The following is a 27,281-nucleotide window of genomic DNA, read 5'->3' on the forward strand; positions in this document are numbered from 1 at the left end:
GGCATATATTTGTTGCGCGCTTTCGTTCTTCAAAGCGTCATGTTTCTTCGTCTGTCCGTGCTCGGACGCGACAAGTCAATTTCTGCTGTTCTCATTCCGGTTCTGTCTCTGATTCTTCATCTCCACTCAACTGCAACACCTGTCTCAGCCTCGACATACAGACTCGCTACTTGAACCTTCTCCTTCTTCTTCGCACACCAAGAATGGTAAGAGAGGAATGCGAGATACAGGAGGAGGTGGAAGAGAAGGAGCCCAAAGGCTTTCAGGCAAAAAGGCTAAGACTCACGCTTTGAGTTCTAGGTCCGCCCGGCGGGTCCCTTGCGCCATATGCGCCAAATCCAGATATGTGGTGGTAGTCCGGCGGTGCGGTGGCATTGATACCGGAATAATGCAGAGGTAGACTGGCCGCCGCGGGCGGGGTGTGGAGGTGGTCTGCAAGGCTCATATGTCTCGTGCCAGCCAGAGCTGGATTAGAGCTGGTCTCTTCGTACACGGGGCTTTCAACCCCTAGGTCGTGATGACCAAGTTGTCCTGCTTCATATAGTCCAAATTGTGATTCGATCTCTGCAACAATGGCTGCGGCGGATTCGTTCAGATGGGCAGGGGGCACGCCTCCCTCGGCGGAGATCTGGATTGGTGTTTTGAGAGTGAGATTACTGCTTGACACATTGGAGCCGGGCGTGCGGAAGGAGATGTTCAGATCGAGGGCATAGGTTCTTGACACGATACAAGAATGAAACGTCGGTACAAAAACTTTGGGTCGATTGCTGGCGGAAGCAGTGGGCAGAGCAACGGGGACAATCACACTTGCGGTGTAGAAGGGCGAGCCTTCTTGGTAGAAACCCGACGGTTCAGGGATCGAAGAGGTAGAAGAGGTCGAATAAGACGAGGGACGGCGGGAAAGTTCCGAGGATGAGAAACTCATCTCCCGCTCCGAGGGATCGTGGCGGAGCCATGACACAGCCGAGACACGGCGCGATGCAAGGGAGACCTGTTCGGGGTACACACCATGTAGGGTGGACCAGTTGTCGTGTTTCCCGGACGCGGGCATGTGGCCGTAGGCAGTGGCAGCGAAGAAGGTGTAGGCTTTCAACTTGGTCGTGATCGAGTCGAGCTGCGGTGGCTCATCCTCAGGGGTTTGCGGATCGAAGCGCAAGTTCACCGTGGCCATGGTGGAAATCGGACCGGTCTGTCGCTTTTGTGGATGCGGCAGACGCAGACTCCTGGGCTGGCTGGTCTCAGCTGTCAGACGCCCGGTTTTACCAAGCTTGAAGAGACCTTTTCTCATGCTCTTCTCTTTGCGCATGACGTGATCGGAGAAGGGTGTTTCTCTAATGCTCAAGGGCGGTGCTTCTGCTCGTGCCGGCACCAGTCTCACGCGCTCAGCCTTATCAGCCAGCTCGAGCGGTCGGCCGACAGCACTCCATTTGACAACTCGAGCTCGAACACAGTAGCTGATCTTGGCCATATCGGGCGCCAAATCATCCATGAGCGCGTGGCCTTCTCCTGCAACATGAGGGTCTCCCAAGCTGGGAGGCAGTTGTGTATGTTCTGTCCTGAGGGTTTCATTATCAACCTTGTGAGTACAAACCAAGGGCAGCAACCGGTCGGGAACCACGAAGGTGAAGGGAATGCTGTAAGCAGCGTTCGCGCGGAAGACGCCGTCGGCTGGCAGATCGTCTTCGTGGATGGGCTGCTGAACTTTCAGAAAGGTCTGCCTTCCCGTCGTGCGGCCGGTGGTAGGGGCGGCGGTGGATATCTTCTCCACATACGTGGACGTTCGGCCCTCGAATGTGATGATGAGGTCGTCGAAGGCGGTATCTTTGTCGAACTTGACATCGACATGGCCCTTGATCTCGTCGTAGGTGGAATATGAATGGACAAATTCCGTGCCGCCATCAAACACAATGTCCAGCTCACTCTTTCTCCGCAGACCCATGGCGCTTGCCAATGCAGATCCTCGCCGTCCTGTTCCATTGCCTTGGATCGGTAAGGAGCGAGAACGGGCGGAATAAGAAGGAACCGCGGATGTGAAGAAGGACGGCATCTCGCCCGATGTCTGTTGGCGGGATGGTTGCATGCTGGGAGAAGGAGGAAAGAAGGGAGGTCAATCAAACAATGCGGCGGGCGATGCAGCCGTCAGTCGATCAGGGTCCTTGTCTCTTTTGGGACAAGGGAGATACGGGGAGGGGTTGGAACTGGTTCAGAATGCTGTTCGGAGTGTCGTATAGCTGCTGGTGATTGGAGAACAGACACAAGCAAGAAGGACCTACTCGATACCAGATACCAGATACCAAGATAGTACTGATAAGAACTGGAGCGCAACATACCGACGAAAAAAGGCCCCATTGATGGTGTTTATATACACATACATCAACATGGGAGTCATGTCATGTCCACTCCTGGGATTTACAATCGCATCAACACGCGTCGTGAGTGTGGAATAGAAAAACGAGCAGTCCGTGTAAGTCCGTCGGCTCCAGGAACTTGTCGTGACCATGTCGAGGAAAAGGCGTGAAAGTAGTGAGTCACCCATCTCCATCTCCATCTTTTGCACTCCGAGTCTGTTCTGTCGTAGGTGCAGTGATGGAATAAGAGGACCACATCACTTACATTCTGCCTACTCCGGCAACCGTTGGAATGACAAGGGCGGATTCTGTGGGTTTGAATGTCGTCGCTTACGTTGGTTGAACCCGCACATCCACGTGCATGCATCGAAACTGGAGGAGATGCAGTGGAGGAGATGGAGTCTTGACTTCACGAGCAGGCACCAGCCAGGCATTTCTCCCGCTGGCAGGCGTATAACTGCGTCGCTGCCCACTCTATGTCGTTCATTAGAGCTCCACCTGCGCCCTTCGAGTGCATTGATATCTACACATACGATTGATGCCATGCACCTTTTTACTCCCCGATTACTCCCCATTTACCATGCGCGCCATTGCGAAATCCCCTTTGTCAGCGAACTCAGCGACAGGGTAACTTACTTGTACGCCACTCCATCGACTGAGAGACATGAATGCCCTCGCCAAGTTTGCCTTTGATACATAGGTACCTTACGCCAGTCATCGTCCCCCGTCCTGGCTCGTTCATGTCCGACATCTCCATTCCTCCGGCTCCTCCAATCCCTGCGGAAGAAAGATTACAACACACGGATGGACATACTAGTGGTGCATCCACCACCTCCAATATTTATCAATCAGGGCTAGGATGCCGCTTGGACACTCTCTGGATACCCAAAAGAAAAGAAAAAAACACTTCTTGATATGACTCCCATCCACATTAGGTTGCGTTATTAGTTCTTCATGGTGGGCGGTCGCTATGCTGTACAAATCTCGCCGCCCTTGAGCTGAACCGTCTATCATGATTTTGGCATATGGAAACACTCCAGGTCAAATGTCCAAGGGCCTTTTCAATCCACCTTGACCCCCCCATATATCCGCCGAATGAACATGTAGGCCGTCAGGAAGCCAATCGTCCCCGTCGCCAGTGAATATACTGCACAAGCAAGCGCGCTGTAGCTGAAAAACAACAGACTACTCACAAACCCTTCGATGTGCAGCCGAGTGGCATAATACCACACCGAATAGACAAAGATCCAAAATCCAGACGCTCCTCCCACGAAGAACGATTGCCACCACCAGTGGTAGTTCTCGGCGCACAGTTGTATATATGTAGTGATGATCACGGTCTCGGCAATGGTGATGGAGAGCAAGGCTGATATGATGCTCAGGAAGCCAAAGACATAGTAGTAAGATGACTTGTCAAGGTACAGGGACCGGAACAGGAAGATGAGTTCGATGAAGAGAACCGCAAACGAGACCAGACCGGCTCCAAGGGCCAGAGTGATTTGGTGTTTCGTATACCATGCCTGCGGAGGGACTTGTCGCGCGATCGCGTTCGTTCGAGTGGGATGTTCCCAAACTGCGGACCGGTAAAATCCGATATAAGAGCCGAAGTGGACGAGCGGAAGCTGGATAAGAAGCCAGAGGCAGGCCAGTCCCAGGAGCGTCGAGAATGGGAGGGCGGTGGAAGATGCTTGTGCCCAGGTGAACAGATTCAGAACGAAAACAAGGGTGAAGACCAGGCCGGGGAAGAGAAGGGCGGTCTAGACATAGAAAGTCAGCTCGACCACCATACAAAGACATGCAGCGAAACTTACCATCATCGTGTTCTTACGCCAGTTTTGGCCCCCAAAGGTCTTGTAAACCCGGGCTGAGAAGTACCCCGAGAATCCACCTGCCAACACGAAGAGCCCGACTGCGACGCTCCAGAATCCTCCGCGCCAACTGGGATTCAGGACACCGGCGCAGCTGAGGACCAGAAGCCCCACGATCATGAAGACAAGTTGCATCCCAGAACCGATCAGGGGAGCCAAAAGACCACCGTACGGGGGCGGTCGGAAGACATCACCGTGCAGCATCTTCCATCCCGTAATCTCTTCCAGCGGCTCTTCATCCGACATCAGGTCGTCCTCAGGGGCCGCCTCGGCAGGCTTTTCAAGAAGACCGGTGGTTGACTTCTTCTTCTCTGCCCGCCGGATGATCCGCAATCTAGCCTCTTCTAGCACACCGTCGCCTCGACCTTTGGCGTCACCTTGCATGGTCCGGCCCCAGATAACAATACAGACTGCGCCCAGGATCCCGGAGATGATCAACGAGTTGACAATGGCTAGCCAGTGAGTGGAGGAGCTTCCGGTCTGATCACTGAAGTAAAGATCCCAGCGGTTGGCCCAGTCGACATCTTTGGCTTCCCGGAAATAGACTGAATATGTATACGGGATGGTCATGGTGGCACCATCGTTCAAGTCTTCATTGGCCTCGATCGGCACGTAGGACGAGTCCGCGTACTGCTCGGTCAAGCCGCTGTTGTTGGCCGGAATGAACAGGGCAAGAGGTTCCTGGTCTCCTGACACGTCGAGCGGACAGCCGGTTTCATTGCGGTGTCCGGCACTGATGCTCTTCGGGTAGACTTCGAATCCCACAATGACCTTACCGCCGTTGTCGCCAGCTCTTCCCGGGGCCTTGCGCCAGCGAACGACCAGGGTGTGGTGGTTGTACAGATAGAACCGCTCTTTTCCCGTCGCGACGTCGAAATCCTTGTAGCCCATCTTAAAGCCGGCCGCGTAGTACTTCCGACTGCGATCAACGGTGACGAATGAAGTGGCTCCGGGGAGATTGTCGAGAATCCATTCGGTAAGGAACTCTCCTTCAATGAGTTGTTGCGCCCACTTCATCTCTTTCCGGCCAACGACTCGATCGCACAGATACTGACAGTCAATGTCTTGACCCATGTTCACCTCCAGATCCGACGTCTTGATCCGGTCGCCCCGTAAGACCTCCCCCAGATTGAGCGGGATGCTGTGGCCACTGGCGACGGATGAGCCATGGTGTTTACGGCCGGTGGGGGGACACACGAAAGGGAGTTCGAAGTAAGCGTATTGGAGCTGGCTGTTGTCTGAATACACCTTGTTCACGAGGAGGGGGATGTTCTCATCATCTCGATAGCTCCGTATCGAATATCCTGTCATACATCAGACCTCGATCAGTGGGATTCAACCATCCGGTTCGCGTCGGAAGCATACCTGGGATGTAGAAGGCATGTGAACAGCACGCGAACAACAGGACCACCCGGCTCAACCAGGAGACGGAGAGCCGGACGTCAGGCGACATTTTGACGATCGAGGTACGATAGCGAACGGAATCGGCACCCAAGGGCCGGGGGGAATTGAGACACAGCGCGCAAACAGGAGAAGCAGAAGAGAAGGAACAGACGCAGAGAGAGTAAGACAGAGGTGGAAGGGGTAAGAAAGTATCATCAGATAATCATCTGGAGAAGCGGAACGCAGGAAACGCCCGGAGGAAGCAGTCTCTCTCGTAGTGGCTCCGTCCGGTCCAGATGCAAAGGGATCCTACGACTCTGGAAAGGCTCCAGAAATAATTGATGGATGCAAAGGAACGAGCGTGATAAGTCAGTTTGTGCCACCTAAAGCTGCCATTTGATCCACCCATTGCAGGGGGATAGTACTACCTAACCCTGGGCCCTGAAGTGTCAGCCTCAACTCATCAACGTTGATCTTCCTTCAGCTTCTAGACGTGACTGTGAACGGGACTGCCTACCAGTGTCTCGTACCACAACTCCAGAAAAGGGCACCGACAGAAGATGACTCTCCCAGCTTGAGGATACACGACAGCTGCATTGATCAGACCACTTTGAGATATTACTAGGACAACCTGCAAAACAAAATAAAGATACTACCCACGTAGTACGCCCCTGGCCGTTCGCTATTACGAATTGCGGCAGCCAAGCCTTTCAGGGGAGGTTGAATGCAGCTTAGGTACCTAAGGGACCTAGTATATGTGCCTTAGGTGCCTACATTATATTGTAGTGGCGCCTATAGTGGTCGAGGTGAATCTCGGATCGGCGTAGGAGCAGGTAACAATAATGCGGGTTCAGGCGCTATAGGGGCGATGTCTCACCTATCCAGCTTGAAATAATGCCAATCTAATTTCAACGGTAGGCATCTGCCTAGGCGTCTACCTTGCCCCCAATCCTCGTCGTCGTCGTCTTCTTGTTGCTGCTTAGATGCTCGCCACAGGACACCATCTGTACGATTGTCCACCGCAAACCATGTTGCTGTCAGTCTGAAACACTGGAAAGCTGCAGACTTCGGGTTCCGTAACTTCAATCCTACTATTTATAAATCCAGTTGGGACTTTTCATGCTCCCAGCCACCATCGCCCCCGGTCGCTTTCGTGGTACTTCCACTCGTAGTGCAGTAGTAGATAGTCTGTACAAACTGAAAGACTCTGGCCAAGGTCTCCAGAAAGTCGAGATATAATCCTACAAGTCGGTCAGTCACTCTTGCAACATAACACATATGATATAGCCAAACACATATAAAAATAAAGATAAATCATTGCCAGAACTCCTGGCCAAACGATGTCAATGTGCTCGGCCCGACCCATTGTTGAGCCTGTCTGCTGCCAGCTGCCAGCGTCTCTTTCATTCATCCGATCTCTCTTCCGCAATTGCCGACCCGAACATCAATAATGAAGATATCTCCTCACCCTTATAATTATATCATAATTGACAAACTTAAACCAAGGGAATACCAGGTGAGGCCGCTGTATCAGACTCGACGAGTACCTAGCTGTACGTGAATCTCCAAGGCTCTTGGATACCCTTAGCTCTCTTCAGATCGGCTTCACACCTACCTAGTCGTACTCCAGACAAACATCTTCCCCCTTCCGAGACCGATTCCATTACAAGCAAAGCGGATAGCTGTATCCAACACTACACCAAACCAACAGGAAACCGACACCAACCGCAAACATGCCGTTCGCCAAAATCAACAACCACTCCCTCCACTACACCGACATCGCGCCCACCGGAGACCAGGAGCCGAAACTGACGCTGATCCTGGTCCACGGCCTGGGCTCGACTCAGAACTACTATTTCCCCATCTTCCCCTACCTGGCGAACTACCGGTGCATTGTGTTCGACAACTACGGCGCCGGCCGCTCCGTCTACGACGGCGGAGAGACGTCGATCCCCTCGATCGCCCAAGACGTGCTGGGTCTGCTGGACCATCTCGGCGTCCCGAAGGCCGTCGTGGTCGGGTATTCCATGGGCGCCATCGTGCCGACCTATCTGGCCTCGACGTCTCCCGACAGAGTGGTGGCAGGTGTCTGCATTGGACCGGTCAATCCGAATGAGAACGCCGCGAGTGTATTCGAGCAGCGCATTACGATTGTCAAAGAAGGTAAGTCTTAAAGATTCCCCCAGGAAAAGAAAGACGAGAAGAGAAAAGGAGAAGAAGAAAAAGGATCCGTTCATTCTCCATATGTGTGTGTATATATTTATTAACTCCTCTCTCCTTTTTTCTTCGTCAATCAATAGGCGGCATCGAAACAATGGCAAATACCATCCCGAATGCCGCAACAGGGAGCAAAGCCACCGCGACCGCGAAAGGCTTCATTCGGGAAATGATCATGGGCCAGTCCCCCGAGGGATACATCGCGAATTGCCGCGCCATCGCGGCCGCCCGTCAACCGGAATATGAAAAGGTCAAGTGTCCCATCCTCATCATCGCCGGGGAACAGGACAAGAGCGCCCCCTTGGCCGGATGCAAGGAGATCTTCGCCCACTTGGGAACCGAAGAGAAGAACAAGCGGCTGGAAATCCTGCCAGGCGTCGGCCATTGGTATTGTGTCGAAGTACCAGACGAAGTTGGCCCTCTGGTGCGTGACTTTTGCGGACAGCTGCTATAATTATATGGCGAGACACCTATACAATGTACCTAGACTCTCCCAGGCACTGGTCCGTCAGGGGTATAATCTCTGAACAAGACCATCAAAGTTGAGACGATCTTTGCCATCTTCCACCACCATGGTGTATTTAAGAAAAGAAGAACAAGAACAAGAACAAGAACAAGAAAAGGTTACAACATGGGTAAAAATGGCCATTTGTTATAGTACTTCTCCTCTCTTTCGTTGTCTGCCTGTCCCGCCACTCTCTCATGCCACCGCATTCCCACAATCTTGTACGATTGAATTCGGCCTGGTTTTATCCTCCCGTCGAAATTGATCTGCGCTCCTGAATCCCGGCTCCCTGTCCGTTCTGGGAGCTTTAGTACCAGTCAGTGGACTGTACAACCCGTAGATTTCACAACAAAGAACCATGTCGCTTGCTCGCTGCCTTGTTCTGTTCGCACCCTTGGATCCCACAAAAGCCAAATGCATGCCTGCAATATGCAAATTGCCATCAAAATGAAAATAACAAACGAAACTCGAGCCTGTCGCAGTTTGGTATCTCAGCCTGCAAGTCTTCCAGTAGCGGACGCAACAGGCGGGTCGGATTGGTGGTTGGTTGGAAGACATCAGCTTTCCCAGTGCTATTAAACTCGATCTTTTATTTTTTTTGATGCCCACCCCTCTTTTGATTCCCCCCTTCCCGGTTCTGGCATTCTATGCGCTGAAGGGTCCGTTCGAATTTTGGTGGATTTCCTCAGCATCGACAGCATCAGACAATGGATGCCTCGCTAAGGAAGTAAACTTTTGGTCGATATGCCGTTCTAATAAGAACATATGAAGTGAAGATAGCCACTCGAACGTGGGCCGACAGATCTCGAGCTCACAGGGCAACATCCAAAACCAAGCTCACATCCCGCACTTGCGGTCCCGCAAGGTCTTCGAGGACCGGTATCAGATCGAGCAGTTCATTATCGTGGGCATCCGAAAACCAGGAGCTTATGGGAACTGCATGTTGCGGATGGAAGATGTAGGACGTCGGCGAATTGTCGATGATGATGACTTCTTTCAAATCCCGTCCGACCTGCGATAGATCCTAAGAAGAGCATTAGTGGTGACTTCCAAGGGGGTTTCTTCGCGATCGTAGTCTTACCTTCACATAGTTTCCCTGGTGATTATAGCAGCTCTCACGGAACAGTCGGTGGTGCACCACGTGGTGGATATCTAGCTGGTCCAACAACGGATCACCATATTTGGAGACCGAAGCTGTAAACACAACGACTTCGTACAGTTCACCAACCCTTTTCATAAAGGCATCCACGCCGGGCCTTTTTATGACATACACATTGTGGTACTGGCCTTCAATCTCGACGGGAATGGTGAAGTCGGCCTGGTTAAGGATTTTGAAGCTGCTGTGTACCAATGTCTCATCCAGATCAAGGACTAGACACTTCCGCCCTTTGAACCGGGGCTCGAGAGGAGGCAGAAGCCATGTCTGCTTTTCGGCCACTTCTTCTGAGACCGCCGGGACTTCCTTGGTTGCGATCTGCTCTTGGCGCTTCTCTAACGGGGGTGGAGGAGGCAGAGGCACTTGAGGTTGTAGCTCTGCCGGTTGAGGAGGCTCGTCCACCGGTTCGTCTTCATCGCTTGGAACCGAAGGAGGCGCATCGCTCATATCGACATCGCTGTCTCTGTCACTCGGACCCCGGAAACTTTGAGCGTCGGTGGAGAGTTCTGGCTCAAGGGGCGTTGCGGCCGTCACCTCCAATTCTGGCTTGGTGGAGGATTCGGGCGCAATAGCCGTCGTTGTCTGCAGCGGTTCAAGTTGGCCGCTATGAGCTAGTTCTTGGTCCCCGGGGTTCGGTTGAGTTGTGGCGGATGCTGACCCGTTGCCTCCTGATACAGGGCTAACTTTGTCGTCATACACATCCTCTCGTGTTACTCCTGGTCCGGTAACATCAATCGCCCGTTTCTCGGAAAGCCCAGCCTTCTCTTCCTCCCCACCTCGGCCCTCCACAACCCGCTCCCCGGCAGACGCTCTGCCTTCCAGCGCTTTCTCGTTCCCGATAACCTCACTCTGTTCGGGTGGCCTGGACGCCCTCTGCGGCGTAGGCTGGATTTTAACCTTCTTTGCTGAGACGTCAGGGTCGTCGGATTTCGTATCGTCAGGCAGTTCATGGGGTAAACAACAGTTAAATAGTGCGAGCAGGCCGCTTCGAGGTTTCTTGTCACTTCTAGGAGCGCCCGACTGCGCAAGTGGCGGCACTGGCTCTTTGGGGTCGTCACCAGTACGGGCCGCCTTTGTCGACTTTCTGCTGCTTCGGCTGGCGTTCCTACTTCTGCTCAGGAGGCTCCTTTTGGACCCGCGCCTTGGAGAAGCGGGTTCTTCGTTCGGTATAGTTGATACAGGAGGAGTAGGGGACGTTGTCTCGGACTGTTTCTGATGAGAAGACGACCGAGAAGGTATTTTGACGAGCGAAGGTTGTTTGGGCTTTTCTGTCATCGTCTCATGGCTTGTAGGTGCATCACTTGAGGGGGCGGTAGTTGGAATGACCGAGGAAACGTTCGGGTCGAGGGCTCTTGGGTATGCGCCTAGATCCAGAGATGTTAGGAACGAGAGTGCGCCATCGCAGTAAAGGTCGATATACAATTCGACGCGAGAAAGTTGAAGATCAGATCATACCTGGCGCGGGCTGAGTGGCAGGGCTGCCACTCATGTGGGGCGAGCGGTGGCCGACAAAGACCTATTCTCTCTGTCGTGCGCGCAGCGAGCTTGATAGAGAGCTCGAATATACATCCAGCCTTATCGAGGACGGCGCTGAAAATTCTTGATCGACGTAGATGGGATGCAGTCGCAAACGACCGGTAATCGACCAGGCGGTTAAACGGGGGTAAGGAGGACCACCAGCAGAAGCAGGATGTGGCTGGTCAGTGTTGCAGGGACAAGCGATCGCTGATTAGTCTGGCGATTCAGGTCAGGCGTTGGATGGAAGAGCGCGTTAACGTTGCTGGACGAAGCGAATTGACACCGGGCTGCAAGTGATACGGTGTTACTCGAGGCGCAGGTTGATGGAAGGAGAAGTGAAGTGCAGTTGTGGTGTGGTGACTTGAAGAAGTCAGGCAGGTTCTGTACAGCGTGAATCGGGCTTCGAGATCAGCAAGGCAAAGACAAGGCCAGGCAGGGAAAGCGCACTTCTGCCATCTGCCATCTGCCAGTTCTGCCAGTCCAGACTGCCAGTAGTGACGAGCCTTCGACTTGCTGCTGGGGGCGGGCGACCGACGGACTGTGGCTCCTTAGGCCCTGCCGTTCGGGGTGCTTGGAGGCCAGTTACGGGCTAAGGAGGCTAGTGGGGCCTTTGTCCAGTAGGAAGCCCCATGGCGGGCTTTAGTGGGCAATCAGTACCTCATGGTACACCGGGTACCTTGTAGCCCACAGCAGTAGCCGCTCGCTCGTTCACTCCTCGTCTTGAGCGCCCGACACTGGAACTGGGGACAGTTTCCTAACGGCGTACTCAGTACTACTGTTCTTGTGGTCTCCTATCGTTCAAACCATGCTCTATTACTACTTGTACCAGATGATTGATTAATACTTGGGTCATTCACGGCTCCTTGCTGCGCCAACGCGGACGGTACAGTACCAGGATACCTACCTAACGTACCTTAGGTACTGAGGATAGTTCCGATCAGACCTTGTCTCCTATCATCGCCTCTTGTCAGTTAACCGCCTCTAACGCCGTTCTTCTTTCGCTCGCCCTCCAACACTTCGACCCTCTCTTACTTCCTCGCCTTCTACCACACCCCTGCTACCTCGTACGTCCTATCCAGACTCCACCAGGCGGCCGAACGATCCTAGGGATTAAGAATGGTAGCCTGGCGTCGGAGCTGGTGAACGCTCGGGCGGAAATTGGGCAACTGCATGTGGGATTCCACTCTGCTCGACCCACGAATGGCATCTTTCGATATTATGGGCAGGCCGTACTCCCTCCAAGGGATTGAAGAAACAAGGAGGCTAGAACTGTGGCTTACCCGCCGAACCTCAGCTCCCGCAGCTCCACGGGGGGCTCGACGGCCGTCGCCAAATGTTGGCCACCTTTCATCCACCTGTCGCCACAGTAAACTACTCCCCACGCTATCAAGTTCTACTCTGTGATGGATATCGTCCTCTGGCTGCTTAGGCGCCACACCATCCTCGCTCCCTTCGGTTCGCTTTTACGGGGTATAATCAGTACCTTGTACAGATCAACAGCGAGACACTACAGCGACTACCCTCAGAGCTTGTGAGACTGCAGATTCGATCAATGAAATTCAATCTTTGGAGCTTGCGAGGCGATGCTCTCTGGTACTGAAGATAACTATCTACGGATTACAGGTATCCGCGCTAGGCACTGAAGACATGTCTATACGAGATACGTTCTCACGTCAGCCACATGGCAACAACATTGCGGGAAAGGCAGACCTCGGGAAGGCGTCAACCTTGCAGGCTTCACCTGTGAACCATCTAGTACGATCGCCGGATGTGATCTTTTGACGTTGTCAAGATCGGTCAATAAGGGTTGAAGCGCTCTTGCACAGTGCCACAGCTGGCCCAAGATTGGAAAGCTTTAGCCATCTGGTAGAGCTTCTTCCGGACACAGAGGACGCGTCGACAAGCTCCAACAATGCCTCCTCACAAGAGAGCCCCTCTTGGTTGTCAAAGAACTTGTGCCGCCCTACTCATTCAGGAGCCTGACTGTAACTTGAACGTCGGTTGGTTTAACAAACCAGTTGTTGTCGGTGTTCCATGGCCTTTCAGGATGTTTGAGCTGGAAGTCGAATTTTCTGATCATTTGCGGAATCAACTTGGACATCTCCAAGAAAGAGATATGGCGGCCGATGCAAGTCCTTGATCCTAAACCGAACTGGTAGGCTTGTCAGCAATGAACGAGCTTCTGCATCTATCGAAAGTTCATGGTTTACCGGCATGTAATAAGCCTCCATGTTCTTGAGCCTCTCGCCACCCTCCTTCTCGGCTTCAGCCCACCTCTCCGGTCGGAAAACTTTGGCATCAGGGCCGAAGACGTCTTCGTTGTAATGAGCACACCAGGTGTTGACTCCAACGATGGTGCCTGGTGGAAAGAATCGATCGCAAATCTCAACACCGCCGTCGGGTACAACCCTCCATAAAGGTAAGCCGGTTGCTGGGTGCACACGGAGAGCCTCCTTCATGACGGCCTGCAGATACGGCATTTCTTGACTCTCTCTGAAGGACACATTTGGATTGCCGCATCGGTTTTGACCCTCGAACTCCTTTATCTCCTCTCGGAGCTTTCGCATCTTCTCTGGATGCTTTAGCAGGTTGTACAGGATGGACGAAAGGCTGATGGCGGTGGTATCAGATCCTGCAATGATGTTCGACAAGCCCATCATGAAGACATGATAGGGTGTTACTCTATCAGGATCCTCCCGATTGGCGTTCATGAGCTTTTCCAGGAAATCTACGGGCGCATTGTCGTCTCGGTGGCCAGTTCTTCCCGTATCTCTGCCGGTCTTGGTCGCCTCTTTCCTCTGTCGGATGCGCTCTTCGACGAATTTCATTAAGTAGGTTCGACCTGCTGCGCCCCCCAGACCAAAACGACTCGAGAGGTCGAATACTAGAGGATGCCAACAAGCATATATGCCCACCAAGGCTCCGTACTTCAACACTCCGTGCAGTGCCTGCAGCAATCCAGCAACATCCTCACCCCTGTCCAAGAAACCGAACCGCTGGGAGTAGGTGATATCGCCGATGACATCAAAAGCATAGCATTGCAGCCAATGGCCCATGTTGATGATATCACCACGTGCTGCGAACTCGCTCAGCCTTTTGTCGAAAATCTCAGCACACTCATCCACATATCTTTCATAGTTCACCAAACTTGACATGGAATACATCGCCTGAAATCTTTTCCTGGTCTCGGCGTGTCGCTTCATATCCCTGTCTGGAAACAGAGTCCAGCGGTTCGGATCCGGGTGCCTCCACGCATCATACCAGTCTGACTTGGGGAACTTGGAGCCAATGCCGTAGACCTTCTTCACGATCTCCGGGGACTCGATACTGTACATATCCGGGGCGACGCGGACGATAGGGCCATACTTCCGGTGTAGTGCTATGTTGTCATGTTCCCATCGGCCCCAGCTGACTCTCCAGAAGTAATAGAACCTTCCGAAGCGGGCAAGGAATGGTCCAGGTACAGAGCGGAGGGGAGAGGTGAGAGATCTGTATAGAGACAACAGGACTCTAGTTGTGAAGAGGATGCCGAGCAGCCACAGTCCGTATCGAAACAGCATTTTCGCGGGGAAGAGGCTGTCTGCCAGTCCTATGGCCTTCACCGGTGAGCTGCTGCCGCCCATGTCTGGCGGTTTCATGAAAGCGGTTTCGGCTGACACTGATATAATATTCGTCTCAGTCTCTCAACAGTCGAGATTCAGGCTCTTCTTGATAGTCAACCTGCTAGACGAGAGTCGACTTGGAAAATGCTGAGGTTGGGCAGAGCAACACCTCGATAGTCCCGCTACCAATGTATCGGACGGTCTTATATGTCGCCAGAAGGCATTTGTGATGTTTGGGATATTGAGATTCTGGGATTTTGTGAGGGCAGGAATGCTGACGCTTCACCCCCGCAGAAAGCCCCAGATCAGAGCGGTTGTTTGCTGGTGACCCCGGCTATGCTTAGTAGCGTATAGCCTCACAACCGAACGACTCCAATTTCGGCCTGACGGCAAAGGGGAGGGCAATATGTGATATTCCAGCTCTACCGACATTCTTCAGTCTTGCCTCGGGCTCGTACCCGCGGTAGATGGTTGCGGTTGCGGTACTTGGTACCTGGGATCTAGAGATTTGACCACAGCCTGAGCACCATGCCAAAGAACAATGCCTGTCTTCGATTCATACAACACGGGGTCACGACGAGTGAGCGTGCTGCCACCGGAAGATCCCAGGCTCTACCCAAAGAGGATGGATTGCAAGCCTGAAAAGGTCGCCTAAGATCGACCCCAACTTACCTTGTGATGCGAGAGTGCAACGGCCTGCGCCATCAGATGTGCATGTACTGTACACCATCAGAATTGGTGGTGAACCCGCGGTCATGCTCGCAGTCCAACATGGGTCGTTAGTACCACAAGCCATGATTATTCTGAATCTTCAAGATCGATTCTCATCAGCCAAACCGTGCCAGGACGAGAACCGGCCCGATGTCACACCGGACCGGGCAGAATATAACGACTATGTGGGGAAGTTATGTGTGTGGCCAACGCCCCCTCAGCCTCGTACTGATCAAGGACGAGCATGTGCATGCGTTCCAACACTGTCTGACAAGTTGGGTGATGCAAATAATATTTCCCAACACTGGACAACTTACTGCTATCGAATCCTGCTGCGTCCTTGTGCTAGTACTTAGCAACTATCTATATACTAGGACCTTACCTAGCACGATATGTCTTCCAAACCCCCGGCTTGGGATATGGCGAGCACCACCGCAAACCGGCCCGGCCTGGACCCTTGACCATACCAAGACAACGCCGGTTTTGGGCCCTTGCGCAGGCCATTGGCAGCATGACAAGCACACACAGTGGATGAGCTTGTTTATCACACCAGAACCTGAAAGAACATGAAAGACAGCCGTGGTTCTCTATCTCTCTTGTCCGGGAGCCTCACTTGAGATGCAGTGGTGAGATATAGTAGTAGTATGTCCTGCGACCCTCTGCTGCGCTTCCGTTGGCTTGGCTCGACTTGTCGCCAGACGAGCCTGTACTGTTGTTGTCCCGTCTCTCGTCCGTTTCTTTCCACTGTCCATGCGCGCAGTCTTGCTCTGAAAAGCCCGGGGTTTGTAGCCTCAGAGAAGAAGTCTAAAGTTGAGCAATCTCGACATCTATCAAGCTATAGCATCGTCTCGACTCGTCTGTCGAAGCCAGGTCATTGCTCTTACGCAATATCGATTGACTCGGGATCCAGCCGATCATTGCGGTCGGCCACGAGGATTTATCGCTCCGGAAAACAGGTTCGACGAGTCTCGTCCCAGCGAAGGACCATGAGCGGATTTCATATCCAGAAACCGCTCGCCGAGCCCCACTGCAGCTTTTCCAACAAGACCGTGCTGGTGACGGGCGCCAATTCCGGGCTTGGATTCGAAGCAGCCGTCAAGTTCACCGCGCTCGATGCTAAACGGGTGATCCTCGCGGTTCGTGACCTCTCGAAAGGCGAACAGGCCAAGGAAGCCATTGAGTCACGCACAGGCAAGACGGGCGTGCTGGAGGTATGGGAGCTCGACATGAACTCGTACGCCAGCATTCGGGACTTTGTGACTCGCGCCTCTTCGGACCTCGATCGTCTGGACATTGCGGTGCTTAACGCAGGCGTGTTCATGGTCGGCTACGAGAAGTCCAGTTACGGCTGGGAAGAAACGATCCAGGTCAACGTGCTCTCTACTGCATTGTTGGCTCTTTACCTTCTTCCCAAATTGAGGGACACTGCGAAGAAAGGCAGCGTGAGCGAGTCCTCTTCCCCGACAATGCCGCTGCTGGAATTCGTGTCTTCTAGACGGCATGAGAAGGTTACTGTGTCTGAGGAAGCCCTGAACAATGGTAACCTCCTCCAGACGTTCAACGAGGCCACGAGTTACAATTCGAGCAAGCAATATCAGTTGTCGAAATTCCTCCTGATGTGCGTGATGCGGAAGCTGGCCTCACTGGTAAAGGCGCTCTCCCAGCCCGGTAGCACCGATGTCGTTGTCACCGCGGTCTGCCCCGGCTTCTGCCAATCTAACCTGAGTCGAGGTCACAAAGGACTACTTGCGGACCTTCTCCGAGCGGTGTTGAACACATTGGTCTTACGGACACCCGAAGCAGGGTCCAAAACACTGGTGTCAGGAGCAGCCGTCGGGCCGGAGGGTCATGGACGGTTTTGGTATGATGACGGAGTTCACGATCTGTAAGTTCTTTCCCCGTTTTTGGTCATCCTCCTCCTACAATCGCCAACTTTTCTCCAGAATACACCCGTTGCTCTCGGCAGAGAAAGGAGAACCTGCGGTGGATAAAGTGTGGCAAGAGGTGCTTGCTGCTCTGGAGAAAGACGTGCCCGACGTAAAGCAACTGGTTTCAGGGTTGACGAGTACAGCGTAAATCGTCTCGCGTGCGTCAGGACACAAAGCTATGTGGGAGTATTTCGGCGTGCGTAAGATACCTCTTCTCAACAATTTTCCGCGGGTTGCTTGGAGTTGAAGTTCTAGATATTGTCAGAGTCATGTAGTAGGATCCATGGCAAGCCGCAGCTTACCTGCGCAATTAATGACCAGCTGCACGAGGCACTGGAGTCGTACACAGAGCGATTGCGGGGTTGCAATCCAGACCTCCTGATGCGTTCACTCCGAAACAGCTTACGCTGTTGACGCAGATCCGGTGGCTTACGGACCTACCTAGGTATCTGGTAAGTGAGCAAAGCTACTCAGACTGATATGTAGCCAAATACTGTTGGTAGGTGTTTACCAGGTCAATGACCAGGGACGGTGATGGAATGCCAGTGATTTGGCTGCGGTGGAGAGAATCAGGGTGACTCCATTTGTGGTGGATGCCCCTGACGATGATGCCTTGGCGGGACTGCTCCCACAGCTCCCACTCATCAGGCTGGCAACTGCGGTGTGGACTCGCAATGGGCAGATTGACGTCATTCTGTTCGTGAGGATTCTCTGTGTGCCTTGGGACCTCAATTCAAAAAGGACACACTTCTGCCCACACAGTCCAGTTGTACCTCACTACTACTAGTACTACACAGAATACAGCGACTTCATTAACACTACCTCACTATTCACTGCTACCACTCGACCTTCAAACCTCAAAGGTGAGTCACTCCTCGGTTTAGTCGTGCTCTGTTACAACAACACCTTTCTAACCCCTCCTTGCAGCAATCCAAGCACACCACCGTACTCAAATAACTCAGTCGTGTGATCATACTGTGCTCTCAGTCATAAACCACACAAACGCACCTCGACCGAGCTTCTTTGCGAACCCCATCCCATTCCTACAGAAACCACCACACAAGACTCTACAGATATCATGACTCGCGGAAACGTCACCAAGGTGTTCTACAAGGGCGAGACCGACGACTTCATTGTCTTTGTCGAGTCCCCCGAAGATCTGGCCGCATGGAAGAAGGATAAGTCCATCCCATTGGCACAAGTGGCGAACGCCTTCCAGGTCATGGTCACCCACAAGCACGGTGCGCAGGGCCAGCTGGACCGCGCTTCCAAGGCTAGTCTGGAGAACGAGTTCGGCACATCCAACGAGGACGAGGTCATCAAGAAGATCCTCGATGAGGGCCAGCCTCAGTCTGTTCCGGTAAGTCGAGAAGCCCTAGCCTATGGCAAACTAACCCAAGCTTGAAAGCATCGGTTACTGACACACGGTTTTTGTTTCTACAGTCCGCTGAGAAATTTGGAACTCGCAACGAGTCCATGGGTACCAGACAAGGTCATCCTACTGCTTAGATGCACCTTTACCACAACGCTTCTGAGTCCTCCGTCGTGCCCTTTGATCTGTTGCTCGTTTCGACCCTAGTCAGGTCAAGGCAAGGGGAAGACTGGACCAGACTAGCTGGAGATGACAACATCCACCAGCTGGGACGAAGTGCAAAGTAATGGGACGATGCAAGGAATGACAAGCTGTACTACACCTGCTGCCACTCATCACTGCATACCTAAACATCAGGCTGCCAGGTGGACAGCACGGCTCACATGCGCTGGAGACAAACCAATTACTGTTGAGTCTCTTGCGTCTTGGAGAATTGCCGACGACGAATGTGAGAAAGCCAAATAGCTTAGTTGGGTCTGTAGCATAAGCTGGACTCCAAGAGCCAATTGCACTTCCAACAAAGAAGGCGACATTCTGTTGCTCACGTTCTGCAAATCCAAGTCTCCTTGTAATTCATGGCTGCCCTGAACTTTCATTCCTTGATACATGATATGCCAACATAGATTTGATTTCAAACCTCATTCCTCTATAGACCTACCATATGCCTCATGGTTTTGTAGACTGGATTATGAAATGAGAAGTAATAAGTGGCACTCAGACCTAATCCAAAACACCTGCCGAGCCTTGATGCTCTCAAGAGTACTAGCTGGTTCGACAATACGGGGTGAGCAAGCATCTTTCAGGCATCTTGACCAACTTGAACTCGAGCCGCGAGTTGGTGGGTATATATTGCTACTGTACATGGAACATCATCCCTTGCGGTTTTCGTTCTGGTCGCCCCGGCTCACAGCCTCTTCGACATTGTGATATCGCTCATTCGCTCGCTTGCCAATTCCAACGAATCTAAAAAGAACCTGAACCCCAATCTGTACACGCAAAAAGAGATATGACTCGCCGCTGGTATCTGTGCACTCGACCACGGCCTCTCAGACCACGCCTTTCCAACAGTAAGAGCCAGAATGAAAACCAGTCCACTTTGAATGTGGCGACCAAACCCAGACCAGGACCAGGACCAGGATGAACACAACTCGCTAACCTAGAAATGTTCTTTCCAGAAGCGGAATTTCACCAACTCATTGCTGGTGCCGTTGCAAGCCGCCTTGATCTCTCGTGCCGCCGTGCTGGGTCCGCAAAAGTACACGCCGACAGTGGCCTTCATTTGGGCAGTGATACTCTCCTCCTTGCCGACGTTGAGATATGTCTGGTCCATGAGCCCGTCGCGCATGGCGCCAAACAATCTTTTGAAGTCCGGTCGGCCATATTGCGTCTTGGTGCGGAGCTCTGTGAGTGGGTCGACAGTGTTGCCCACGGTATTGAGGTAGATGTTGGCCGCCGTGTTGACGTCCACACGCTGGGTTAGATATGTGTGGATGCGGAGGAACTCCGGCCCACCCACCGACTCGGCCGCCTGTGCCGACTGGGCTTCTAGTGAAGACAGAAGGGTCTGGAACCACTCGAAGGATTCAATGCTTCGAGTGACCCACACGAATTCGACACGCTTGAGCCGACGAGGAGGATTGGGTCCTGCGCGGATGTTGTAGATATGCTTGAGCACCGAGGCCCAAGGGGTCACGCCAATGCCAGTGCCGATCAGGACAGCAATCTCGTTGTCGAAAACATCTTCTGCCGGGGCGCCATACGGCCCGTCAATGCGGATGGCCGGCATTTCCTGGCCCTGGTTAAGCGCAATCTCGTAGATCCCATTGCTGTCCAGGTCGTCAAATTGTTTGGCTTGAGCCGGACCGCACCCCAGTGCGTCACCGACTGCTTTGGTCCAGTCACCAACTTGACGGACATGGACGGAGATGTAGGGGTCAAAGGGGCATGAGGTGATGGTGAATGGGTGCCACTGCTGACTGGAGACTGCTGGAATGTTCATGAATAGCCACTGGCCTGCCTTGTATTTCATGCTCGGTTTCTGGAATTGGATCTCCATCGCGTCATATGGATGGCGGATGACTTTGTAGATCTTGGTTTCTCTCCTGGCACGAATCTCTCGCCACAGACGTTCGCCCAGATAGAGGCCACCGGAAAACAATTCCCAGCGCCATCCCTCATAGCCGATGCAGTGGTTCCAGAATGGCTTCCCAGCAAATGGAGAGAATGGCGCGGCTGTGTCCCGGACAAAACACCCTACTGCGTGGGTATACATAGCTAGGAGGAAGGGGATGAATAGGTGATGGGTATACCAGAAGGTCTCGAAAGACTGCTGTCGGATTCTGTGGTGAGCCGTGGTGTACATGAGAAGCATGCATAAAAGCATGATGTGGCCTGTTATGCCGCCTGGTTGAGTGTAATGGATTTGAATCGCGCTGACTGGACGGATTTGAGTGCGCTCGACGTTGAAGAAGTTGACATAATGAGCCAGCACATGGACACAGGTGAACACGAGCATTGCATAGGCACATTGCCGGTGAAACCATTGTGTCTCGTCGAGGGGGAGCCATCTAAACTTCGGCCGAAGGAAACGCATCAGGTTTCTGCACATAGGCAGGAGGATGAGCATGACATCGACGGAGAGGACGAGTCCGGCACCACGGGACATCCATACTGAGAAGGTGAGGGTGTTCAGGCCGGCCAACCGAGGATCTGATGCTTGCTTCCACCTAAATCAATATATCAGCGATGTACCGAGCTGGAAAGATACGGGCCGTACTCACCAGCCGATGGCGAACAGCCCCCAATGAAATCCCCACCAGAGAATGTAGAATGTGATCTTTCTCGGAGCGAAATGGGACTTGAGCGTGGCCATGATTGAAGTGATGATCGACTTCCTCGATTCAGTTTTCCGACAACTGTTTTTCCCAATTGTGCTATCTTGGGCGCATATCCAATGTCCCGTTCCACAGCGCAGATGCACACAATAACCAGAAACGTTACACTTTAAGGGCGTGGAAGTCAAATAGATATTCAAACCCTGAGGCACAGATCACCGAGGGCGGACAAGGTTAGTGAAGGTGCCGAGAGATGAGCCTTTTGAGAGAAGAAGCAAGAGGATATCAAGACGTCCGGAGGGCTGGTAACCCGGAGACAAGCCTTTTGCTCGGTCGATCATACACGGGATCAGACGTGAGAACTGGTACTGACGGCAAATTAGAGCCTCGTTGCCTCGGTATAGTTGTGTCGCAACAGTTGCAAGTACGGAGGATGTGAAGCAGGAGCTCAAACAAGACAGTGGCGAGGAGGAGAAGGTCAATTGTATCAGTACGAGTCGTTGCTGGAGGTCGAAACAGATACCAAGTGGAACCTGGGACAGGAGTTGTAACAGGAGGCCCGACCGTGCTCGAGGGTTGCTTTTTGGACTTCCAAGTGCAGAAAAATGGCTGGAATGTGTTCGACTTTGCAATCGCTGAAGAGAAGACAAAGGAAGTACTAGATGAGATGGGATTGAAAGAATCAGAACATGAATACATTGTCGCTGGACAATTGCTTTGCTGCAGAGATACATCTCGGAAAAGAAGCGAATGGCTGGCTAGAGCGCGCTTGCGGAGAAATTGAGGTCGAGACACATGAGACCCTGGTCAGTTGGTTCCTGCTCTTGGACCCCTGGCTCACATACAACGTATGTTTTACCTTTTCGAGGATCATGGGCGGTTAATAGGTGGCGACGAGGGAAGACCATGGGCCCGGGCCGATGAGGCGAGGGAATCGACCAGCCACAACGGGAAGAGAATCAGGATAGTCACTGTGGTCACAATAGAATTGATGACGAGCGACAACGATGCTAGTCTCGCAACTCGTGGTCAACGACATCTCGTGCTCTTCGTGCTCTGGTGGGTGGAATTTCTCCGTCGACGCTGCGATAGAACATCAGCTATTGAGCGGTGACGGTGACAGGAAGCGGCAGTCACGCAGCTGGCCCGCCCAGTGTATGTGTGGGAGGCGTTCGAGGCGTTACTGGAAAGAAGGCTCGATAGTAGTAGTAAAGAAAGATGCTGGGATGAGGAGGGAAAATGAGGGAGACGAGCGTATCAGAAACCGTCTGGAACCGCCAACTGTCTGTTGCCTGCGCTGCAGCTGCGATGCCCCTCCTCTGCAACTGCGCCAGACTCTTGTTTCCGCCGCACTTTCTGTATCACATCCATGTTCCGTTCACGTTATTCGTTTGACGCCCACGCCAACATTTCACCAAGAGACCAACCTCCAGTCGCACCAGATCAACCTGCATGGTCACCATGGGCATTCATCCCTTCTCGGCGCTTCGCAACCCTCCTCTTCCAGGCGAGGAGATCATCCAAGGGCCAATCATCTCTGACTTCGCTCTTACACCTCACGAATCATTCCTTGTAAGCTACGAGCTACAGCTCCCGAGGTAGCGAATGCACAAGCGCTATTGGATTGTGGAGTGCAAGAAGGACAAGAAGTGCGTTCCCAAAGGCTTCGCTGTATCTTTACGTCGTGATCAAGGTAGGGTCTACAGGCATTGCTAGGTTGGTCGAAACGACGTGCGAGTTTCTAGAGCAAAGGACATCGCCATTGCCTACTTCTATCAACCAGTTCACTACATCCCAATTTATTCCTTCTGCATTGAATCTCCCGCAGTGTCAAGACGACGATTGAGTTCAACGCATAGTTCTCTACCTACGTTTGTGGCGCCAGAGTTGCCTCTGTTCTGCTCAGTCAAAATTTGTGACACATACTGTCTCCGAAGCGCTTCAACCACTCTGCGACGACACGACAGCTGCGACCAATCTCATACGCGCCATACCCACTCTCAGGATACTCTCGCCGCTGAGACAGTCACAAAAGGCATTCTCAAGCAGGTTGAACCCTTGTTCTGACAGTATATCCCTCGCCGTCGAGCACTTCTCCCAGGCAACTTGTTACCGGCTCACTCAATCCCCGAAATCACCTGTTGCTCCGTGCCGAAGGGGAGAGCACACCCTCTAAGATCCTGCAGTGCCAACCCTCCTCATATACTTTGCCAACCCAGATGTACCGTCGGTGACCATCAGGCGCAAGTTATCATTCCTTGCGTGCTCTTCAATTCGATCATTTGCCCAACGGCGTCTCTCGTTTTGCGTTTTCCGGTCCCTTATTCTCAACAACCTCTTCATCTCCCTTCGCCCTGCTCTTTGCAGCGTTGTTCATAGAATGGGCAAGCTCATCAAGAACCACTGGGCCCGCCTAATCGTCCTGACCGCGGCGACGTATCAACTGGCCGCCGGCGTCGAGGGCTTTTTCTGGCCCAAGATTTTCTGGGACTTCCTCACCAAGAACCTCGACGGAGCAGTCAAGCCTTTTCCTGCATTACAAATCATCAACGTCATCTTCAGCATCTTGATCTTCGCTTGGGAATGGCCCTTGCACCCGGTGGTTAAGATGTTACCGGGCTTGCATCGCAGCATGGAGGCGAGACTGGTGGTATACCCCTTAGCTGCCCTTGCGGGGGTTCTGCTATATCAAGGCACCAACTCGGCGCTGTACTATATCATCGGAGTTCTGGCTTATTTCTGGGCTTATTCGGAAGGAGAGGTAAGACTGTCCAACCACTCACCTGTTCCACCACTCCTTACTGACTGGAGTGTCCAGACTGTCTGTCCAGAGCCGTGGACTGTCCCGAAGAGAGGCGGTGTCAGACAGGGCAAGGTCTGAAAGGACATGTATATAAGATTTATAAGGGTTGATGGGTAGACTGAGGACTGTGAGACAATGTTCGACATGCCAAATGACATCGGGTTGGAGTGACGGTCAGGTGCGACTGTGCATTATTTGAAAAACGATCATGTCCAGCATGAAATGAACATATCTTTGCCTTTCCGTCCAATCTATGTGGTAAACCTCTAGTCTTCGAGCTGTTGCTAACTTGCTGTAGCACGGTGATAGCAGTGATATGGGTATGAAAGCAAGCCATAGGGCAGAGACATAACAGTTCACTGCTAGGTGTGCTGCAGTCTTCATCATATGAAAACATAGCAAAACCCTAGGGTATAGGATAGTGTAAGCAAGGCTGCGCGGTCCTGGGAGACCAGGCAATCTGACATTGTATCACTGCCATCGGCTCTTCCATGTTTTCTATTTGCACTGAATGTCGCCCAGGTAGCCCAGGTAAGATAGATGGTCTTCGTGGAGTGACATTGCCAGAAGTCGGTCGAACATTGGGTTTGATACAGCCTTGCCAAGTCATCACCACGGCAGTCTTTCGCAGGTCAGAGACAACGCGGGTCTTAGATGGCCGGCCAAAAAGGGACATGAAGAAAATTATGAAGATGAAACAGAATTCTTTTTCCCCAAAAAACGGCGGCAAGAAGAGCAGAAGGACCGAGACAGAATCGATAGGTACCGAGTGAGGTAGTCCTGGCATTTGACTAAATGGGCGACGTGAAAAACTTCACTCGGGGTTTTTATACTCCGCGATATTACAGTACCCCTGAATCGTGAATCGTCGAGGATTCAGGGCAATTTCATAGTCAACTCGGCTTCTATCCTGATCTTCTCACATCCTTCAATCCTCTGTAGAGTGCTCGAGAGCAGCACCGCCCACGCGATGTGTCCTTTCCCGCCTGAGCCTTGCCCCGTTACCTCCGGCCCTGAGACTGCCATCTATCGTCCGCCGTCCGGGGGTTTCCCAGAATAGCATTCTTGCTTCAATTAGCGTTGGAGTTCCGACCCTCAACGTCCAACCCAACACCGAGTGAATAATGAATCATTTATCAATCTGCACTAGACTGATCCTATCACCGGCCAGTTCGAAGCTTGTGGCTGTTTAAAATTGCGGGCGGCCTTCCTGCCACGGTGAAAAAGAACTGATAATGGTGCCGCGGGGCACAGCGACTGGCTAGATGGGCGACTCTGAACGATAGACCGGGGTAGACTGACCTGCCAATTTCCACCGAGCCCCCTCCCCTGTCCAGTGGAACCGCGATGCAACAATTGACTGACACTGACAGTCGACCGGCGCGCGAGGCTGTCCCAGGTTTAGGGCGACACGCCCCGACACGTCCGGCCTCCAGGGTCGTGGCTGATGATCAGGCTGATCCAAGATTCCCTCCAGTGTCCAGTGCCTCTCCACACACGAAGCCGACCGGGGGAAGAAAGCAGAGCGAGAGTGCTGTGTCTCTTCCGTCTTGTGTCTGCGGAAGCCAAACACAAAACGGCCTGGATGGCTGGCTGGCCAGCTAGGTAGCCTACCCATACCTAGACTAGAGTAAGTGCTAAATGATCCTTCTGCTTTCCCCTGTGATTGATATATACAGCCTGCTCTACCTGTTGTTGATCTTTTTGCTGTCTTCTTCTTCTGGTTTCCCTCTTTGTGTTACAATATACATCAAGCAAGCATCGAAACATCGAAACACGTTCCTTTCTTTCGGGATCCTTCAGCGGTGTTCCTTCGTCGAGCACATCCATTCGCTTAGCCACACACTCTCTCTATACCATCCACATTCGGCTCTCGTTCAGTCAACCGAAACGAGCACCCATATCAAGGACCATTCATTACCTGAAAAAGAAAAAGAAAGAAAAGAGAAAAACATGAAGGTCTTCATCGCCATCCCCGTGCTCTTCGCCGCCTCTGCCCTCGCCGCCCCCGACTGGTCCTACACATTCACCTTCTCCAACGCCGAGAGCACCTGGACGTCATACACGTACGCAACGGGCGCTCCCAACGCCACGACCACGGGCCCCGCGAGCAGCACCTGGACCGGCCCTGAGGAATTTGTCTCGACCACCTCGTACACGGCGGAGTTCAGCTCCGGCACGTCGACCTGGGGCGTGCCGACCGTGGTCTCGTACAGCGTCGGCGAGACCTGGACCAGCATGATCCCCGCGGCGACGGGCTCGACGTCTGCCGCCGTGAGCAGCGCGGCCAGCGCTACTACCGAGACTGCTGTCGCTGCTGGCACCACTCTTGCGGCGTCCACCACGAGCGCTGCGGCGACCTCTTTTACTGGAGCTGCTGCGCCAAACGTCAATGGCAAGCTGGCTGGGGTTGGCGCCATTGCTGTGGCTGGACTGGCTCTTGTTCTGTAGATGTTACAGAGCAGCAGACAAGGATTTGAGCTATGGTTTCTCTACAATAAGATACAACATGCATATCAGTTTGCTGGCCTCGTCCTACCTGAACTCTGTCTGGAACTTCCAATCCGCAAGACTACACCTTCCAAACACCCACCATTCGACCTTCGAATTCTTCTCTTTGCTATGATGCGAATAGAGCCAACGAAGTCGACTCAACAACTCAGGATTCAGATCGCGCATAAAGGAAATGGAGTGGTTGGCAGTGAAAGACTAGGGAATTCATCGCCGCGCCTGTACTTGGTCTATAATGCCGATCGGGTTCTTAGAACCCAACCTCGTTGCGGATCCTGGCTTCTACGTATTCATAATCTAGTCGGATCCAGCGATCAGTCTTGTCCCTGATCTGGTGTATATTAGTATCACAAACAAAACCCCAACATCAAGAAGTAAGGTTCTCCATGCCCGAATACATCCCAGAGCTTGGGGACTCCCCCACGTTCACACGGTTCAGAAGGTCCACCCGGTCCAGGCTCCGTCGTTCCAAAAGGAAATTGCTCCTTGATCCCTGGAGCTTAGCCTTTGATTAAGCCTTACGCC

The 27,281-nt window shown here is 52.8% G+C and overlaps 10 protein-coding genes across 10 annotated transcripts; 5 read left to right on the plus strand and 5 right to left on the minus strand.

The window, feature by feature from the left end:
- Window positions 1-262: 262 nt before the first annotated feature.
- A1O1_04186 (uncharacterized protein) lies at window positions 263-2,080 on the minus strand (the record flags this gene model as incomplete). The annotated part of the gene is made up of 1 exon (XM_007725083.1): window positions 263-2,080. The coding sequence occupies one exon, from the start codon at window positions 2,078-2,080 to the stop codon at window positions 263-265; it is 1,818 nt and encodes a 605-aa protein (XP_007723273.1).
- Window positions 2,081-3,409: 1,329 nt separating this feature from the next.
- Window positions 3,410-5,669, minus strand: A1O1_04187 (uncharacterized protein; the record flags this gene model as incomplete). Its single annotated transcript, XM_007725084.1, has 3 exons — window positions 3,410-4,105; window positions 4,160-5,520; window positions 5,582-5,669. 3 exons carry the CDS (start codon window positions 5,667-5,669, stop codon window positions 3,410-3,412), a joined length of 2,145 nt encoding a protein of 714 aa, XP_007723274.1.
- A 1,663-nt stretch (window positions 5,670-7,332) lies between these two features.
- A1O1_04188 (uncharacterized protein) lies at window positions 7,333-8,270 on the plus strand (the record flags this gene model as incomplete). Its single annotated transcript, XM_007725085.1, has 2 exons — window positions 7,333-7,762; window positions 7,900-8,270. The coding sequence occupies 2 exons, from the start codon at window positions 7,333-7,335 to the stop codon at window positions 8,268-8,270; spliced, it is 801 nt and encodes a 266-aa protein (XP_007723275.1).
- Window positions 8,271-9,132: 862 nt separating this feature from the next.
- On the minus strand, window positions 9,133-10,752 carry A1O1_04189 (uncharacterized protein; the record flags this gene model as incomplete). Its single annotated transcript, XM_007725086.1, has 2 exons — window positions 9,133-9,345; window positions 9,403-10,752. 2 exons carry the CDS (start codon window positions 10,750-10,752, stop codon window positions 9,133-9,135), a joined length of 1,563 nt encoding a protein of 520 aa, XP_007723276.1.
- Window positions 10,753-12,958: 2,206 nt separating this feature from the next.
- On the minus strand, window positions 12,959-14,618 carry A1O1_04190 (uncharacterized protein; the record flags this gene model as incomplete). The annotated part of the gene is made up of 2 exons (XM_007725087.1): window positions 12,959-13,147; window positions 13,206-14,618. 2 exons carry the CDS (start codon window positions 14,616-14,618, stop codon window positions 12,959-12,961), a joined length of 1,602 nt encoding a protein of 533 aa, XP_007723277.1.
- Window positions 14,619-16,294: 1,676 nt separating this feature from the next.
- A1O1_04191 (uncharacterized protein) lies at window positions 16,295-17,384 on the plus strand (the record flags this gene model as incomplete). The annotated part of the gene is made up of 2 exons (XM_007725088.1): window positions 16,295-17,193; window positions 17,252-17,384. 2 exons carry the CDS (start codon window positions 16,295-16,297, stop codon window positions 17,382-17,384), a joined length of 1,032 nt encoding a protein of 343 aa, XP_007723278.1.
- Window positions 17,385-18,314: 930 nt separating this feature from the next.
- Window positions 18,315-18,745, plus strand: A1O1_04192 (uncharacterized protein; the record flags this gene model as incomplete). Its single annotated transcript, XM_007725089.1, has 2 exons — window positions 18,315-18,596; window positions 18,680-18,745. The coding sequence occupies 2 exons, from the start codon at window positions 18,315-18,317 to the stop codon at window positions 18,743-18,745; spliced, it is 348 nt and encodes a 115-aa protein (XP_007723279.1).
- A 1,019-nt stretch (window positions 18,746-19,764) lies between these two features.
- Window positions 19,765-21,480, minus strand: A1O1_04193 (NADPH oxidase; the record flags this gene model as incomplete). Its single annotated transcript, XM_007725090.1, has 2 exons — window positions 19,765-21,334; window positions 21,389-21,480. 2 exons carry the CDS (start codon window positions 21,478-21,480, stop codon window positions 19,765-19,767), a joined length of 1,662 nt encoding a protein of 553 aa, XP_007723280.1.
- A 2,342-nt stretch (window positions 21,481-23,822) lies between these two features.
- Window positions 23,823-24,323, plus strand: A1O1_04194 (uncharacterized protein; the record flags this gene model as incomplete). Its single annotated transcript, XM_007725091.1, has 2 exons — window positions 23,823-24,203; window positions 24,261-24,323. The coding sequence occupies 2 exons, from the start codon at window positions 23,823-23,825 to the stop codon at window positions 24,321-24,323; spliced, it is 444 nt and encodes a 147-aa protein (XP_007723281.1).
- A 1,875-nt stretch (window positions 24,324-26,198) lies between these two features.
- Window positions 26,199-26,696, plus strand: A1O1_04195 (uncharacterized protein; the record flags this gene model as incomplete). Its single annotated transcript, XM_007725092.1, has 1 exon — window positions 26,199-26,696. The coding sequence occupies one exon, from the start codon at window positions 26,199-26,201 to the stop codon at window positions 26,694-26,696; it is 498 nt and encodes a 165-aa protein (XP_007723282.1).
- Window positions 26,697-27,281: the final 585 nt, after the last annotated feature.

Source organism: Capronia coronata (assembly GCF_000585585.1).
Source record: "Capronia coronata CBS 617.96 chromosome Unknown acBCG-supercont1.3, whole genome shotgun sequence".
Taxonomy (NCBI): domain Eukaryota; kingdom Fungi; phylum Ascomycota; class Eurotiomycetes; order Chaetothyriales; family Herpotrichiellaceae; genus Capronia; species Capronia coronata.